This window comes from Salvelinus alpinus, chromosome 17 (genome assembly GCF_045679555.1).
Source record: "Salvelinus alpinus chromosome 17, SLU_Salpinus.1, whole genome shotgun sequence".
Taxonomy (NCBI): Eukaryota; Metazoa; Chordata; class Actinopteri; order Salmoniformes; family Salmonidae; genus Salvelinus; species Salvelinus alpinus.
Genome location: NC_092102.1, coordinates 54,724,662 through 54,744,231, shown reverse-complemented (window position 1 = coordinate 54,744,231; position 19,570 = coordinate 54,724,662). Strand labels below are relative to the sequence as shown.

Below are 19,570 nucleotides of genomic sequence, written 5' to 3'. Positions count from 1 at the left end.
TGGTACCAGATAGTAACATGGAAACACCCCCTAGCAGACTATTGGTACCAGATAGTAACATGGAAACACCCCCTAGCAGACTATTGGTACCAGATAGTAACATGGAAACACCCCCTAGCAGACTATTGGTACCAGATAGTAACATGGAAACACCCCCTAGCAGACTATTGGTACCAGATAGTAACATGGAAACACACCCTAGCAGACTATTGGTACCAGATAGTTAGATGGAAACACCCCCTAGCAGACTATTGGTACCAGATAGTAACATGGAAACACCCCCTAGCAGACTATTGGTACCAGATAGTTACATGGAAACACCCCCTAGCAGACTATTGGTACCAGATAGTTACATGGAAACACCCCCTAGCAGACTATTGGTACCAGATAGTAACATGGAAACACCCCCTAGCAGACTATTGGTACCAGATAGTTACATGGAAACACCCCCTAGCAGACTATTGGTACCAGATAGTTACATGGAAACACCCCCTAGCAGACTATTGGTACCAGATAGTAACATGGAAACACCCCCTAGCAGACTATTGGTACCAGATAGTTACATGGAAACACCCCCTAGCAGACTATTGGTACCAGATAGTTACATGGAAACACCCCCTAGCAGACTATTGGTACCAGATAGTTACATGGAAACACCCCCTAGCAGACTATTGGTACCAGATAGTAACATGGAAACACCCCCTAGCAGACTATTGGTACCAGATAGTAACATGGAAACACCCCCTAGCAGACTATTGGTACCAGATAGTAACATGGAAACACCCCCTAGCAGACTATTGGTACCAGATAGTTAGATGGAAACACCCCCTAGCAGACTATTGGTACCAGATAGTGACATGGAAACACCCCCTAGCAGACTATTGGTACCAGATAGTTACATGGAAACACCCCCTAGCAGACTATTGGTACCAGATAGTAACATGGAAACACCCCCTAGCAGACTATTGGTACCAGATAGTTAGATGGAAACACCCCCTAGCAGACTATTGGTACCATATAGTTACATGGAAACACCCCCTAGCAGACTATTGGTACCAGATAGTTACATGGAAACACCCCCTAGCAGACTATTGGTACCAGATAGTAACATGGAAACACCCCCTAGCAGACTATTGGTACCAGATAGTAACATGGAAACACCCCCTAGCAGACTATTGGTACCAGATAGTTAGATGGAAACACCCCCTAGCAGACTATTGGTACCAGATAGTTACATGGAAACACCCCCTATCAGACTATTGGTACCAGATAGTAACATGGAAACACCCCCTAGCAGACTATTGGTACCAGATAGTAACATGGAAACACCCCCTAGCAGACTATTGGTACCAGATAGTAACATGGAAACACCCCCTAGCAGACTATTGGTACCAGATAGTTAGATGGAAACACCCCCTAGCAGACTATTGGTACCAGATAGTAACATGGAAACACCCCCTAGCAGACTATTGGTACCAGATAGTTACATGGAAACACCCCCTAGCAGACTATTGGTACCAGATAGTAACATGGAAACACCCCCTAGCAGACTATTGGTACCAGATAGTTAGATGGAAACACCCCCTAGCAGACTATTGGTACCAGATAGTTACATGGAAACACCCCCTAGCAGACTATTGGTACCAGATAGTTACATGGAAACACCCCCTAGCAGACTATTGGTACCAGATAGTTACATGGAAACACCCCCTAGCAGACTATTGGTACCAGATAGTTACATGGAAACACCCCCTAGCAGACTATTGGTACAAGATAGTAACATGGAAACACCCCCTAGCAGACTATTGGTACCAGATAGTAACATGGAAACACCCCCTAGCAGACTATTGGTACCAGATAGTAACATGGAAACACCCCCTAGCAGACTATTGGTACCAGATAGTAACATGGAAACACCCCCTAGCAGACTATTGGTACCAGATAGTTACATGGAAACACCCCCTAGCAGACTATTGGTACCAGATAGTTAGATGGAAACACCCCCTAGCAGACTATTGGTACCAGATAGTTACATGGAAACACCCCCTATCAGACTATTGGTACCAGATAGTAACATGGAAACACCCCCTAGCAGACTATTGGTACCAGATAGTTACATGGAAACACCCCCTAGCAGACTATTGGTACCAGATAGTAACATGGAAACACCCCCTAGCAGACTATTGGTACCAGATAGTTACATGGAAACACCCCCTAGCAGACTATTGGTACCAGATAGTTACATGGAAACACCCCCTAGCAGACTATTGGTACCAGATAGTTACATGGAAACACCCCCTAGCAGACTATTGGTACCAGATAGTGACATGGAAACACCCCCTAGCAGACTATTGGTACCAGATAGTAACATGGAAACACCCCCTAGCAGACTATTGGTACCAGATAGTTACATGGAAACACCCCCTAGCAGACTATTGGTACCAGATAGTTACATGGAAACACCCCCTAGCAGACTATTGGTACCAGATAGTTACATGGAAACACCCCCTAGCAGACTATTGGTACCAGATAGTAACATGGAAACACCCCCTAGCAGACTATTGGTACCAGATAGTTAGATGGAAACACCCCCTAGCAGACTATTGGTACCAGATAGTTACATGGAAACACCCCCTAGCAGACTATTGGTACCAGATAGTTACATGGAAACACCCCCTAGCAGACTATTGGTACCAGATAGTTACATGGAAACACCCCCTAGCAGACTATTGGTACCAGATAGTTACATGGAAACACCCCCTAGCAGACTATTGGTACAAGATAGTAACATGGAAACACCCCCTAGCAGACTATTGGTACCAGATAGTAACATGGAAACACCCCCTAGCAGACTATTGGTACCAGATAGTAACATGGAAACACCCCCTAGCAGACTATTGGTACCAGATAGTAACATGGAAACACCCCCTAGCAGACTATTGGTACCAGATAGTTACATGGAAACACCCCCTAGCAGACTATTGGTACCAGATAGTTAGATGGAAACACCCCCTAGCAGACTATTGGTACCAGATAGTTACATGGAAACACCCCCTATCAGACTATTGGTACCAGATAGTAACATGGAAACACCCCCTAGCAGACTATTGGTACCAGATAGTTACATGGAAACACCCCCTAGCAGACTATTGGTACCAGATAGTAACATGGAAACACCCCCTAGCAGACTATTGGTACCAGATAGTTACATGGAAACACCCCCTAGCAGACTATTGGTACCAGATAGTTACATGGAAACACCCCCTAGCAGACTATTGGTACCAGATAGTTACATGGAAACACCCCCTAGCAGACTATTGGTACCAGATAGTTACATGGAAACACCCCCTAGCAGACTATTGGTACCAGATAGTGATATTATCTACAAGGACATTAATGGAAACAGAGATACTGTCTAACACCATTATTCCTCCATTTTGTCTCTCAACCTATCTCAACCTATGCATCTGCCTTTTTGTCATTTGTCGGGTAGTTTTTAACAACGTCATTAAATGGGTAAAGGGCAAATTTGATCATCACGTAAGGGCCAAACCTATGGATGTTACATTGAGCTGGGTGAATGGAATATGAATGACAGTCATACAATATGCCGTAATATAAATAAGGCCATGCTCATGAAAACAAATGGTCCTTCCTCGTCTTGAACGGCACTGGTGTGTGTGTGCGTGTGTGTGTGTGTGTGTGTGTGTGTGTGTGTGTGTGTGTGTGTGTGTGTGTGTGTGTGTGTGTGTGTGTGTGTGTGTGTGTGTGTGTGTGTGTGTGTGTGTGTGTGTGTGTGTGTGTGTGTGTGTGTGTGTGTGACTCACCTTTGACTAGCGTATGTTTGTCGGTGGGGGAGGAGCGAGCGAGGACTCGTAGTTTAGGCCAGACCTTGTCGATCCGCTCCTGCTCTACCTGTCAATCACACACACAGGGGGAGGAGTTAGCACACAGACACATGCACACACACACACCTGCCCCTAACCACATACACACCTCTCCTTTCTCGTTCCTAATTCGCCGGTTGAACTCCTTGCCGTCGATACACAGGAAGTCTTCTCCAGGATGGATGATGCCACATTTAGCTGCTATTGCCCTGGCTGTGTTGATGTTGTCTCCTGATGGTTATAACATGGTAATAACATTTAGCTGCTATGGCCCTGGCTGTGTTGATGTTGTCTCCTGATGGTTATAACATGGTAATAACATTTAGCTGCTATGGCCCTGGCTGTGTTGATGTTGTCTCCTGGTGGTTATAACATGGTCATAACATTTAGCTGCTATGGCCCTGGCTGTGTTGATGTTGTCTCCTGATGGTTATAACATGGTCATAACATTTAGCTGCTATGGCCCTGGCTGTGTTGATGTTGTCTCCTGGTGGTTATAACATGTTCGTAACATTTAGCTGCTATGGCCCTGGCTGTGTTGATGTTGTCTCCTGGTGGTTATAACATGGTCATAACATTTAGCCAGGCCTGTTTTAATAGCCAGGCCTGTTTTAATAGCCATGCATCGGCCTGTTTCAAATAAACACCCGGTCTAAATGTATTGTTTACGAGGTTACCATGGACACAGCTCTGATATTACCACAATCATGCGCATTAAAATATTTGTGTTTCATTTTTGTCATCGTTGCCATGGCGCCAACAAAAAGAAAACATCAACGGTAGCTCTCTCCATGTTGCTGAAGCAGGAAATCAGAGGTGTATGATAGGCAGCCTAGTGTTTCAAGTCTGATCTGCAGTGGGATTTGTTATGATGTTTAGTCTTTTCCACATGTTATGATGTTTAAGGAAATAGGCACCTGGCTCAAATAAAAAGTAGCCTGTCTAATAAGCGCTGGCTGTGTTCGTAAATAATAGCGTGACAACACATTACAAACCTGTGACCATCCTTACGCAGATGCCCGCTTTCTGACACTTACGAATTGCATCAGGCACCTGAGAGAGAAAGAGAGAGGGATAGATAGAGTGAGAGAGAGGGAAAGAGAGTGAGAGAGGGGAATAGAAAGAGAGAGAGAGAGAGAGAGGGATAGAGAGAGAGGGATAGATAGAGTGAGAGAGAGAGAGGGATAGAAAGAGAGAGAGAGAGAGATAGAGAGAGGGATAGAGAGAGAGAGAGAGTGAGGGAGGGTAACTCACAAACAAGCATAAATCCAGACATAAGAGAGAGTGATAATTCCACCAGGAGGGTTAGACTGGGGGCGCCAACTCACAACCCTCTGCACCTTACAGTACCATAACACACACCCTACCTCAGGTCGTACAGGGTCCTCTATGCCCACCACAGTGAGACAGGTCAGCTGAGTAACGATGTCCTCCTCGTTGTCCCAGTCTGGCTCGGGATTGGATGGAAGGTCTCGGAATGCGATACAGATCGTCCTTAACCCTTCACACGCCATCGGCTCTATCACCTGTTTCATCACAATACATTTGGTAACATTCATATCAAGTGTGTGTGTGTGTGTGTGTGTGTGTGTGTGTGTGTGTGTGTGTGTGTGTGTGGTTTGTCACCTGTTTCACCATCTCCTCCCTGTCTCTGGGTCTGAAATGACGTGGCTCGCCATGAGCGTCCATGATATACGAACACCTGGGTGAAAGAGAGAGAGAATGAGAGAGAGAAGGAGAGAGAGAGAGAGAGAGAATGAGAGAGAGATAGAGAGAGAGAGACAGAGAGAGAGAGAGAGAATGAGAGAGAGAACGAGAGAGAGAGAGAGAGAGAGAGAGAGAGAGAGAGAGAGAGAGAGAGAGAATGAGAGAGAGAGAATGAGAGAGAGAGAATGAGAGAGAATGAGAGAGAGAGAGAGAGAGAGCATGAGAGAGAGAGAATGAGAGAGAGAGAGAGAATGAGAATGAGAGAGGGAGAGAGAAAGACCTCAACATGACAGCAGCACATATGCCCAGGCCGTGAGCAGAGCAACAGGCCCAACCCCCACTATTACATCGGCCCAAGCCCCATCTGCCTTTAGCCTAAAAGAGCAGGAATCCAGACATCATCAAAGAAATTGGAAAGCAAGTCACATTTTATTTGTCACATACACATGGTTAGCAGGCGTTAATGCGAGTGTAGTGAAATGCTTGTGCTTCTAGTTCCGACAATGCAGTAAAATCTAACAAGTAATCTAACAATTCCCCACAACTACCTAATACACACAAATCTAAAGGGGTGAATGAGAATATGTACATGTAAGTATATGGATGAGCGATGGCCGAGCGGTATAGGCAAGGTGCAGTAGATGGTATAAAATACAGTATATACATGTGATATGATTAATGTAAGATAGGTAAACATTATTAAAGTGGCATTATTTTGAGTGGCATTGTATAAAGTGACTAGTGATCCATTTATTAAAGTGGCCAGAGATTAGGTCTCAATGTAGTCTGTATGTAGGCAGCAGCCTCTCGGAGTTAGTGATGGCTGATGGCCTTGAGGCCTTGAGATAGAAGCTGTTTTTCAGTCTCTTGGTCCCAGTTTTGATGCACCAGTACTGACCTCACCTTCTGGATGGTAGCGGGGTGAACAGGCAGTGGCTCGGGTGGTTGTTGTCCTTGATGATCTTTTTGGCCTTCCTGTGACATCGGGTGCTGTAGGTGTCCTGGAGGGCAGGTAGTTTGCCCCCGGTGAAGCGTTGTGCAGACCTCACTACCCTCGCGGTTGAGGGCGGTGCAGTTATTTTCCTGACACCACACTCCCAGGGCCCTCTCTCCTCTCTGTAGGCTGTCTCGTCGTTGTTGGTAATCAAGCTCACTACTGTTGTGTCGTCTGCAAACTTGATGATTGAGTTGGAGGCGTGCATGGCCACGCAGTTGTGGGCGAACAGGGAGAACAGGAGGGGGCTGAGCATGCACCCTTGTGGGGCCCCAGTGTTGAGGATCAGTGAAGTGGAGATGTTGTTTCCTACCTTCACCACCTGGGGGCGGCCCGTCAGAAAGTCCAGGACCCAGGTGCACAGTGTGGGGTTGAGACACAGGGCCTCCAGCTTGATGACGAGTTTGGAGGGTACTATGGTGTTGAATGCTGAGCTGTAGTCAATGAACAGCATTCTGACATAGGTATTCCTCTTGTCCAGATGGGTTAGGGCAGTGTGCAGTGTGATGGCAATTGCGTCGTCTGTGGACCTGTTGGGGCGGTAAGCAAACTGAAGTGGGTCTAGGATGGCAGGTAAGGTGGAGGTGATATGATCCTTGACTAGTCTCTCAAAGCACTTCATGATGACAGAATGATGACAGCATACTCCGAGGACGCGGCTAGGGATGCCGTCTGGGCCAGCAGCCTTGCGAGGGTTAACATGTTTAAATGTTTTACTCACGTCAGCCACGGAGAAGGGGGGAGGGGGACCAGTCCTTGTTAGCGGGCCGTGACGGTGGCATTGTATTATTCTCAAAGCGGGGAAAGAAGGTGTTTAGTTTGTCTGGAAGCGTGACGTTGATCTCCGTGATGTGGCTGGTTTTCTTTTTGTAGTCCGTGATTTCCTGTAGACCCTGCATGTGTCTAAGCCGTTGAATTGCGACTCCACCTTGTCCCTGTACTAGCATTTCGCTTTTTTAGATTGCCTTGCAGAGGGAATAGCTACACTGTTTATATTCAGTCATATTCCCAGACCTCTTTCCTTGGTTAAATGCGGTGGTTCGCGCTTTCAGTTTTGCGTGAATGCCGTTATCCATCCACGGTTTCTGGTTAGGGTAGGTTTTCATAGTCACAGTGGGTACAACATCTCCAATGCACTTCTTAATAAACTCACTCACCGAGTCAGCATATAGGTATATGTTGTTCTCTGAGGCTGACCGGAACATATCCCAGTCCGCGTGATCAAAACAATCTTAAAGCGTGGCTTCTGATTGGTCGGACCAGCGTTGAATGGTTCTTGTCACTGGTACATCCTGTTTGAGTTTCTGCCTATAAGACGGTAGGAGCAAGATGATGTCGTGGTCGGATTTGCCGAAAGAAGGGCAGGGGAGGGCTTTGTATGCATTGCGGAAGTTACAGTAGCACTGGTCGAGGGTATTGTCCATGAGCGTAGCGCAATCAATATGCTGGTAGAATTTAGGTAGCCTTGTTCTCAAATTTGCTTTGTTAAAATCTCCAGCTACAATAAACGCGGCCTCAGGATATATGGTTTCCAGTTTGGATATAGTCCAGTGAAGTTCCTTGATGGCCGTCATGGTGTCTGTTTGAGGGGGAATGTAAACAGCTGCGACAGCAACTGACAAGAATTCTCTTGGTAGGTAAAATGGCCGGAATTTGATTGTAAGGAATTCTAGGTCGGGTGAGCAGAAGGACTTGAGTTCCTGTATGTTGTTATGATTACACCATGAGTCGTTAATCATGAAGCATACACCCCCGCCCTTCCTCTTCCCAGAGAGGTGTTTATCTCTGTCGGCGCGATGTATGGAGAAGCTCGGAGGCTGAACCGATGCTGACAACATATCCCGAGAGAGCCATATTTCCATGAAACAGAGAATGCTACAATCTCTGATGTCTCTCTGGAAGGCAACCCTTGCTCGAATTTCGTCTACCTTGTTGTCAAGGGACTGGACATTGGCTAGTAGTATACTCGTGAGCAATGTGGGCGATGTGCACATCTACGGAGCCTGACCAGGAGGCCGCTTCGTCTGCCCTTTCCGCGGCACCATTGTTTTGGGTTGACTACTGGAATTAGTTCCATTGTCCTGGCTAGTGGTCCAAACAGAGGATCCACTTCGGGAAAGTCGTGTACCTGGTCGTAATGTTGGTAAGTTGACGTTGCTCTAAGAAGTTCTTCCAGGCGGTATGTAATAAGACTTAAGATTTTCCTGGGATAACAACGTGAGAATAATGCATAAAAAACTAAATATATATAAGAAGAAGAAGAACTCGAAGTGAGACGACCATCTCTGTTGGTTTACTGACATTATCATCCTACAAGAAACATGGTATAAAGGTTGCCCTCTAGGTTACAGAGAGCTGGTAGTACCAAACTATGTGAAACAGGGAAGAGGCTAAGGGGGTACTGTCAGGCCGTGACCATGGAGAGCCTTTGGTTCTCCATGCTGTTTAGGTCAGAGCGTGACTAGGGGAGTGTTCTAGTCATTTTGTTTCTATGTTTTGGGATTGAGTATGGTTCCCAATTAGAGGCAGCTGATTATCGTTGTCTCTAATTGGGGATCATACTGAAGGGTTACCTGTTCTCACCTGCTTTGTGGGATATTGTTTTTGAGTGAGTGCATGTTGCACCTCAGAACTGCACGGTCGTTGTTTGTTTCTTGGTTTGTTTTAAGTTTCACTAAAAATAAAGATGTGGAACTCCAATCACGCTGCGCCTTGGTCCGCTCATTTCCAAGACCGTGATATTCTGTGGTATGCTGATTTGATATAGAGCGTATGCTAATTTGATATAGAGCAGACCTAACCCACTCTATTAAATTAGTCAAAACAGGAACATTTCACGTCTGGCTGGAAATTAATAAGGAAATGATCTCAACAGAGAAAAATGTCCTCATGTGTGCTACCTATATCCCCCCCAGTAGAATCCCCATACTTTAACAATGACAGCTTCTTCATCCTGGAGGGGGAGATCAACCATTTCCAGGCCCAGGGACATGTATTAGTCTGTGGCAACCTAAATGCCAGAACTGGACCAGAACCTGACACCCTCAGCACACAGGGGGACAAACACCTACCTGAGGTGACAGCATTCCCTCCCCCATATGCCCCCCTAGACACAACTATGACAAAAACAACAAAAACAGGTCACAACTCCTGCAGCTTTGTCGGATGCTGGATATGTACATAGTCTATGGTAGGCTTTGAGGGGACTCCTATGGTAGGTACACATATAGCTCATCTCATGCAGTAGTACTGTAGACTACTTTATCACTGACCTCAACCCAGAGTCCTATGGTAGTTACACCTATAGCTCATCTCGTCGCAGCAGTACTGTAGACTACTTTATCACTGACCTCAACCCAGAGTCTCTCAGAGCGTTCAGTCAGTCCACTGACACCCCTATCAGATCACAGCAAAATCACAGTCTACTTGAACAGAGCAATACTCAATCATGAGGCATCAAAGCCAAAGGAACTGAGTAACATTAAGAAATGCTACAGATGGAAGGAAAGTAGTGTGGAAACCAACCAAAAAACAATTAGGCAACAACAAATTCAATCCCTTCTAGACAACTTCCTGGACAAAATGTTTCACTGTAATAATGAAGGTGTGAACTTGGCAGAAGAAAACCTAAACAGTATATTTGACCACTCAGCTTCCCTATCAAATCTAAACATTTCAAGCAGACAACCTTAGAAAATTAACAACAATGACAAATGGTTTGATGGAGAATGCAAAAAATCTAAGAAAGAAATTGAGAAACCTATCCATTCAACATAGAGACCCAGAAAACCTGAGCCTACTCCTTCACTATGGCGGATCACTAAAACAATACTGAAATACACTTTGGAAGAAGAAGGAGCAGCACGTCAGAAATCAGCTCAATGTAATTGAAGAATCCATAGACTCCAACCACTTTTGGGAAAATTGGAAACACTAAACAAACAACAACACAAAGAATGATCTATCCAAAACGGAGATGTATGGGTAAACCACTTCTCCAATCTTTTTGGCCCATAACAAAGAACAAATAGCAAAAACATGTACATGATCAAATACAAGTCTTAGAATCAACTATTAAAGACTACCAGAACCCACTGGATTCTCCAATTACATTGAATGAACCACGGGAAAAAATACAAACCCTCCAACCCAAAAAGGCCTGTGGTGTTGATGGTATCCTCAATGAAATTATCAAATATACAGACAACAAATTCCAATTGGCTATACTAAAACTCTTTAACATCGTCCTTAGCTCTGGCATCTTCCCCAATATTTGGAGCCAAGTACTGATCATCCCAATCGACAAAAGTGGAGACATATTTGACCCCAATAACTACTGTGGGATATGTGTCAACAGCAACCTTGGGAAAATCCTCTGCATTATCATTAACAGACTCGTACATTTCCTCAGCGAAAACAATGTACTGAGCAAATGTCAAATTGGCTTTTTACCAAATTACCGTATGACAGACCACGTATTCACCCAGCACACCCTAATTGACAAACAAACAAACCAAAACAAAGGCAAAGTCTTCTCTTGCTTTGTTGATTTTAAAAAGCTTTCAACTCAATTTGGCATGAGGGTCTGTTAGACAAATTATTGGAAGTTATGTTGGGGAAAAACATACGAAATTATAAAATCCATGTACACAAACAAGTGTGCGGTTAAAATGGCCAAAAACACATGTCTTTCCACAGGGCCGTGAGGTGAGACAGGGATGCAGCTTAAGCCCCACCCTCTTCAACATATATATCAACGAATTGGCGCGGGCATTAGAACAGTCTGCAGCACCCGGCCTCACCCTACTAGAATCTGAAGTCAAATGTCTACTGTTTGCTGATGATCTGGTGCTTCTGTAGCCAACCAAGGAGGGCCTACAGCAGCACCTAGATCTTCTGCACAGATTTTGTCAGACCTGGGCCCTGACAGTAAATCTCAGTAAGACCAAAATAATGGTGTTCCAAAAAAGGTCCAGTTGCCAGGACCACAAATACAAATTCCATCTAGACACCGTTGCCCTAGAGCACACAAAAAACTATACATACCTCGGCCTAAACATCAGCGCCACAGGAAACGTCCACAAAGCTGTGAACGAGCTGAGAGACAAAGCAAGAAGGGCCTTCTATGCCATCAAAAGGAACATAAAATTCGACATACCAATTAGGATCTGGCAAAAAAATATTTTTTATCAGTTATAGAACCCATTGCCCTTAATGGTTGTGAGGTCTGGGGTCCGCTCACCAAACAAGAACTCACAAAATGGGACAAACACCAAATTGAGACTCTGCATGCAGAATTCTGCAAAAATATCCTCAGTGTACAACGTAAAACTCCAAATAATGTATGCAGAGCAGAATTAGGCCGAAACCAGCTATTTATCAAAATCCAGAAAAGAGCTGTTAAATTCTACAAACACCTAAAAGGAAGTGATTCCCAAACCTTCCATAACAAAGCCATCACCTACAGAGCGATGAACCTGGATAAGAGTCCCCTAAGCAAGCTGGTCCTGGGGCTCTGTTCACAAACACAAACACACCCCACAGAGCCCCAGGACAGCAACACAATTAGACCCAACCAAATCATGAGAAAACAAAAAGATCATTACTTGACACATTGGAAATAATTTTTAAAAAGCTGAGCAACTAGAATGCTATTTGACCCTAAACAGAGAGTACATGTTGGCAGAATTACTGACAACTGTGACTGACCCAAACTTAATGAAAGCCTTGACTATGTACAGCATCAGTAAGCATAGCCCTGCTATTAAGAAAGGCTGCCGTAGGCAGACCTGGTTCGCAAGAGAAAAACAGGCTATGTGCACACTGCCCACAAAATGAGGTAGAAACTGAGCTGCACTTCCTAACCTCTTGCCAAAAGTATGACCATATTAGAGACATATATTTCCCTCAGATTACACAGATAGAAAAATAATTTGAAAACAAATCCAATTTTGATAAACTCCCATATCTACTGGGTGAAATACCACAGTGTGCCATCACAGCAGCAAGATTTGTGACCTGTTGCCACAAGAAAAGGGCAACCAGTGAAGAACAAACACCATTGTAAATACAACCCATATTTATGTTGATTTATTTTCCCTTTTGTACTTTAACCATTTGTACATCGTTACAACACTGTATATAGACATAATATGACATTTGAAATGTCTTTATTCTTTTAGAACTTTTGTGAGTTTAATGTTTACTGTTAATGTTTATGTATTATTTCACTTGTGTTTAATATCTAGTTCACATGCTTTGGCAATGTAGACATATGTTTTCTATACCAATAAAGCCCCTTGAATTGAATGTAATTTAATTGAGAGAGAGAGAGAGAGATATCAGTAGAATTAGTGATATTGTTGAGAAGTACAGTGTAGATTTAATTGGTTTTGTTTCTACATCCCTCCCTCTCCTCCCCCCTCTTCCTCCTCTCCTCCCCCCTCTTCCTCCTCTCCCCACCCCTCTTCCTCCTCCTCCTCCTCCTCACTTCTTCAGTAGTATCTCAGAAGCTCCTTTACTGTAGAGTCTGAAGGATCCGTCTCGTTGCTGCACCACCGTGGACATGGACTTACGCACCGAGTTAAAGGTATACACCTAGAGGAAGGGAGAGAGGAAGGGAGAGAGGAAGGGAGAGAGAGAGAGAGAGAGAGAGGAAGGGAGAGAGGAAGGGAGAGAGAGAGAGAGAGGAAGGGAGAGAGGAAGGGAGAGAGAGAGAGAGAGTTTACTGAGACAGTGTGTAACGCACTTTACATATTCTATAGTAACATCTACAGTAGACTACTGTAACACTCCATCTAGACTACTGTAACACTCCATCTAGACTACTGTAACACTCCATCTAGACTACTGTAACACTCCATCTAGACTACTGTAACACTCCATGTAGACTACTGTAACACTCCATCTAGACTACTGTAACACTCCATCTAGACTACTGTAACACTCCATGTAGACTACTGTAACACTCCATCTAGACTACTGTAACACTCCATCTAGACTACTGTAACACTCCATCTAGACTACTGTAACACTCCATGTAGACTACTGTAACACTCCATGTAGACTACTGTAACACTCCATCTAGACTACTGTAACACTCCATCTAGACTACTGTAACACTCCATGTAGACTACTGTAACACTCCATCTAGACTACTGTAATACTCCATCTAGACTACTGTAACACTCCATCTAGACTACTGTAACACTCCATGTAGACTACTGTAACACTCCATGTAGACTACTGTAACACTCCATCTAGACTACTGTAACACTCCATGTAGACTACTGTAACACTCCATGTAGACTACTGTAACACTCCATCTAGACTACTGTAACACTCCATGTAGACTACTGTAACACTCCATCTAGACTACTGTAACACTCCATGTAGACTACTGTAACACTCCATCTACACTACTGTAACACTCCATGTAGACTACTGTAACACTCCATCTAGACTACTGTAACACTCCATGTAGACTACTGTAACACTCCATCTAGACTACTGTAACACTCCATGTAGACTACTGTAACACTCCATCTAGACTACTGTAACACTCCATCTAGACTACTGTAACACTCCATCTAGACTACTGTAACACTCCATCTAGACTACTGTAACACTCCATCTAGACTACTGTAACACTCCATCTAGACTACTGTAACACTCCATCTAGACTACTGTAACACTCCATCTAGACTACTGTAACACTCCATCTAGACTACTGTAACACTCCATCTAAACTACTGTAACACTCCATCTAGACTACTGTAACACTCCATCTAGACTACTGTAACACTCCATCTAAACTACTGTAACACTCCATCTAGACTACTGTAACACTCCATCTAGACTACTGTAACACTCCATCTAGACTACTGTAACACTCCATCTAGACTACTGTAAGACTCCATCTAGACTACTGTAACACTCCATGTAGACTACTGTAACACTCCATCTAGACTACTGTAACACTCCATCTAGACTACTGTAACACTCCATGTAGACTACTGTAACACTCCATCTAGACTACTGTAACACTCCATCTAGACTACTGTAACACTCCATCTAGACTACTGTAACACTCCATCTAGACTACTGTAACACTCCATCTAGACTACTGTAACACTCCATCTAGACTACTGTAACACTCCATCTAGACTACTGTAACACTCCATCTAGACTACTGTAACACTCCATCTAGACTATTGTAACACTCCATCTAGACTACTGTAACACTCCATCTAGACTACTGTAACACTCCAGCTAGACTACTGTAACACTCCATCTAGACTACTGTAACACTCCATCTAGACTACTGTAACACTCCATCTAGACTACTGTAACACTCCATCTAGACTACTGTAACACTCCATCTAGACTACTGTAACACTCCATCTAGACTACTGTAACACTCCATCTAGACTACTGTAACACTCCATCTAGACTACTGTAACACTCCATCTAGACTACTGTAACACTCCATCTAGACTACTGTAACACTCCATCTAGACTACTGTAACACTCCATCTAGACTACTGTAACACTCCATCTAGACTACTGTAACACTCCATCTAGACTACTGTAACACTCCATCTAGACTACTGTAACACTCCATCTAGACTACTGTAACACTCCATGTAGACTACTGTAACACTCCATCTAGACTACTGTAACACTCCATCTAGACTACTGTAACACTCCATCTAGACTACTGTAACACTCCATCTAGACTACTGTAACACTCCATCTAGACTACTGTAATACTCCATCTAGACTACTGTAACACTCCATCTAGACTACTGTAACACTCCATCTAGACTACTGTAACACTCCATCTAGACTACTGTAACACTCCATCTAGACTACTGTAATACTCCATCTAGACTACTGTAACACTCCATGTAGACTACTGTAACACTCCATCTAGACTACTGTAACACTCCATCTAGACTACTGTAACACTCCATCTAGACTACTGTAACACTCCATCTAGACTACTGTAACACTCCATCTAGACTACTGTAACACTCCATGTAGACTACTGTAACACTCCATCTAGACTACTGTAATACTCCATCTAGACTACTGTAACACTCCATGTAGACTACTGTAACACTCCATCTAGACTACTGTAACACTCCATGTAGACTACTGTAACACTCCATCTAGACTTCTGTAACACTCCATCTAGACTACTGTAACACTCCATCTAGACTACTGTAATACTCCATCTAGACTACTGTAACACTCCATGTAGACTACTGTAACACTCCATCTAGACTACTGTAACACTCCATCTAGACTACTGTAACACTCCATCTAGACTACTGTAATACTCCATCTTGACTATTGTAACACTCCATCTAGACTACTGTAACACTCCATCTAGACTACTGTAACACTCCATCTAGACTACTGTAACACTCCATGTAGACTACTGTAACACTCCATCTAGACTACTGTAACACTCCATCTAGACTACTGTAACACTCCATGTAGACTACTGTAACACTCCATCTAGACTACTGTAACACTCCATCTAGACTACTGTAACACTCCATCTAGACTACTGTAACACTCCATCTAGACTACTGTAACACTCCATCTAGACTACTGTAACACTCCATCTAGACTACTGTAACACTCCATCTAGACTACTGTAACACTCCATCTAGACTACTGTAACACTCCATCTAGACTACTGTAACACTCCATGTAGACTACTGTAACACTCCATCTAGACTACTGTAACACTCCATGTAGACTACTGTAACACTCCATGTAGACTACTGTAACACTCCATGTAGACTACTGTAACACTCCATCTAGACTACTGTAACACTCCATCTAGACTACTGTAACACTCCATCTAGACTACTGTAACACTCCATCTAGACTACTGTAACACTCCATCTAGACTACTGTAACACTCCATCTAGACTACTGTAACACTCCATCTAGACTACTGTAACACTCCATGTAGACTACTGTAACACTCCATCTAGACTACTGTAACACTCCATCTAGACTACTGTAACACTCCATCTAGACTACTGTAACACTCCATGTAGACTACTGTAACACTCCATCTAGACTACTGTAACACTCCATCTAGACTACTGTAACACTCCATGTAGACTACTGTAACACTCCATCTAGACTACTGTAATACTCCATCTAGACTACTGTAACACTCCATCTAGACTACTGTAATACTCCATCTAAACTACTGTAACACTCCATCTAGACTACTGTAACACTCCATCTAGACTACTGTAACACTCCATCTAGACTACTGTAACACTCCATCTAGACTACTGTAACACTCCATCTAGACTACTGTAACACTCCATCTAGACTACTGTAATACTCCATCTAGACTACTGTAACACTCCATCTAGACTACTGTAACACTCCATCTAGACTACTGTAACACTCCATCTAGACTACTGTAATACTCCATCTAGACTACTGTAACACTCCATCTAGACTACTGTAACACTCCATCTAGACTACTGTAATACTCCATCTAGACTACTGTAACACTCCATCTAGACTACTGTAACACTCCATCTAGACTACTGTAACACTCCATCTAGACTACTGTAACACTCCATCTAGACTACTGTAACACTCCATCTAGACTACTGTAACACTCCATCTAGACTACTGTAACACTCCATCTAGACTACTGTAATACTCCATCTAGACTACTGTAACACTCCATCTAGACTACTGTAACACTCCATGTAGACTACTGTAACACTCCATCTAGACTACTGTAACACTCCATGTAGACTACTGTAACACTCCATCTAGACTACTGTAACACTCCATGTAGACTACTGTAACACTCCATCTAGACTACTGTAACACTCCATGTAGACTACTGTAACACTCCATCTAGACTACTGTAACACTCCATCTAGACTACTGTAACACTCCATCTAGACTACTGTAACACTCCATCTAGACTACTGTAACACTCCATCTAGACTACTGTAACACTCCATCTAGACTACTGTAACACTCCATCTAGACTACTGTAACACTCCATCTAGACTACTGTAACACTCCATGTAGACTACTGTAACACTCCATCTAGACTACTGTAACACTCCATCTAGACTACTGTAACACTCCATGTAGACTACTGTAACACTCCATCTAGACTACTGTAACACTCCATCTAGACTACTGTAATACTCCATCTAGACTACTGTAACACTCCATCTAGACTACTGTAACACTCCATCTAGACTACTGTAATACTCCATCTAGACTACTGTAACACTCCATGTAGACTACTGTAACACTCCATCTAGACTACTGTAACACTCCATGTAGACTACTGTAACACTCCATCTAGACTACTGTAACACTCCATCTAGACTACTGTAACACTCCATCTAGACTACTGTAATACTCCATCTAGACTACTGTAACACTCCATGTAGACTACTGTAACACTCCATCTAGACTACTGTAACACTCCATCTAGACTACTGTAACACTCCATCTAGACTACTGTAATACTCCATCTAGACTACTGTAACACTCCATGTCGACTACTGTAACACTCCATCTAGACTACTGTAACACTCCATGTCGACTACTGTAACACTCCATCTAGACTACTGTAACACTCCATGTAGACTACTGTAACACTCCATCTAGACTACTGTAACACTCCATCTAGACTACTGTAACACTCCATCTAGACTACTGTAACACTCCATCTAGACTACTGTAACACTCCATCTAGACTACTGTAACACTCCATCTAGACTACTGTAATACTCCATCTAGACTACTGTAACACTCCATCTAGACTACTGTAACACTCCATGTAGACTACTGTAACACTCCATGTAGACTACTGTAACACTCCATCTAGACTACTGTAACACTCCATCTAGACTACTGTAACACTCCATCTAGACTACTGTAACACTCCATCTAGACTACTGTAACACTCCATCTAGACTACTGTAACACTCCATCTAGACTACTGTAACACTCCATGTAGACTACTGTAACACTCCATCTAGACTACTGTAACACTCCATGTAGACTACTGTAACACTCCATCTAGACTACTGTAACACTCCATCTAGACTACTGTAACACTCCATCTAGACTACTGTAACACTCCATGTAGACTACTGTAACACTCCATCTAGACTACTGTAACACTCCATCTAGACTACTGTAACACTCCATGTAGACTACTGTAACACTCCATCTAGACTACTGTAATACTCCATCTAGACTACTGTAACACTCCATCTAGACTACTGTAATACTCCATCTAGACTACTGTAACACTCCATCTAGACTACTGTAACACTCCATCTAGACTACTGTAACACTCCATCTAGACTACTGTAACACTCCATCTAGACTACTGTAACACTCCATCTAGACTACTGTAATACTCCATCTAGACTACTGTAACACTCCATCTAGACTACTGTAACACTCCATCTAGACTACTGTAACACTCCATCTAGACTACTGTAATACTCCATCTAGACTACTGTAACACTCCATCTAGACTACTGTAACACTCCATCTAGACTACTGTAATACTCCATCTAGACTACTGTAACACTCCATCTAGACTACTGTAACACTCCATCTAGACTACTGTAACACTCCATCTAGACTACTGTAACACTCCATCTAGACTACTGTAACACTCCATCTAGACTACTGTAACACTCCATCTAGACTACTGTAACACTCCATCTAGACTACTGTAACACTCCATGTAGACTACTGTAACACTCCATCTAGACTACTGTAACACTCCATGTAGACTACTGTAACACTCCATCTAGACTACTGTAACACTCCATGTAGACTACTGTAACACTCCATCTAGACTACTGTAACACTCCATGTAGACTACTGTAACACTCCATGTAGACTACTGTAACACTCCATCTAGACTACTGTAACACTCCATCTA

General features: G+C 43.3%; 1 protein-coding gene across 1 annotated transcript in view; it reads right to left on the bottom strand.

Moving 5' to 3' along the window:
• Nucleotides 1-19,570, bottom strand: part of LOC139543173 (plasma membrane calcium-transporting ATPase 3-like) — a 153,717-nt gene that overhangs the window by 40,385 nt on the left and 93,762 nt on the right. The window contains exons 15-20 of the mRNA XM_071349429.1: nt 13,079-13,185; nt 5,514-5,589; nt 5,255-5,413; nt 4,883-4,940; nt 3,997-4,118; nt 3,828-3,915 (exon numbers count right to left, since the gene is read on the bottom strand). Coding sequence (XP_071205530.1) covers nt 3,828-3,915; nt 3,997-4,118; nt 4,883-4,940; nt 5,255-5,413; nt 5,514-5,589; nt 13,079-13,185 — 610 coding nt within the window. The remainder of the gene's footprint in view (nt 1-3,827; nt 3,916-3,996; nt 4,119-4,882; nt 4,941-5,254; nt 5,414-5,513; nt 5,590-13,078; nt 13,186-19,570) is intronic.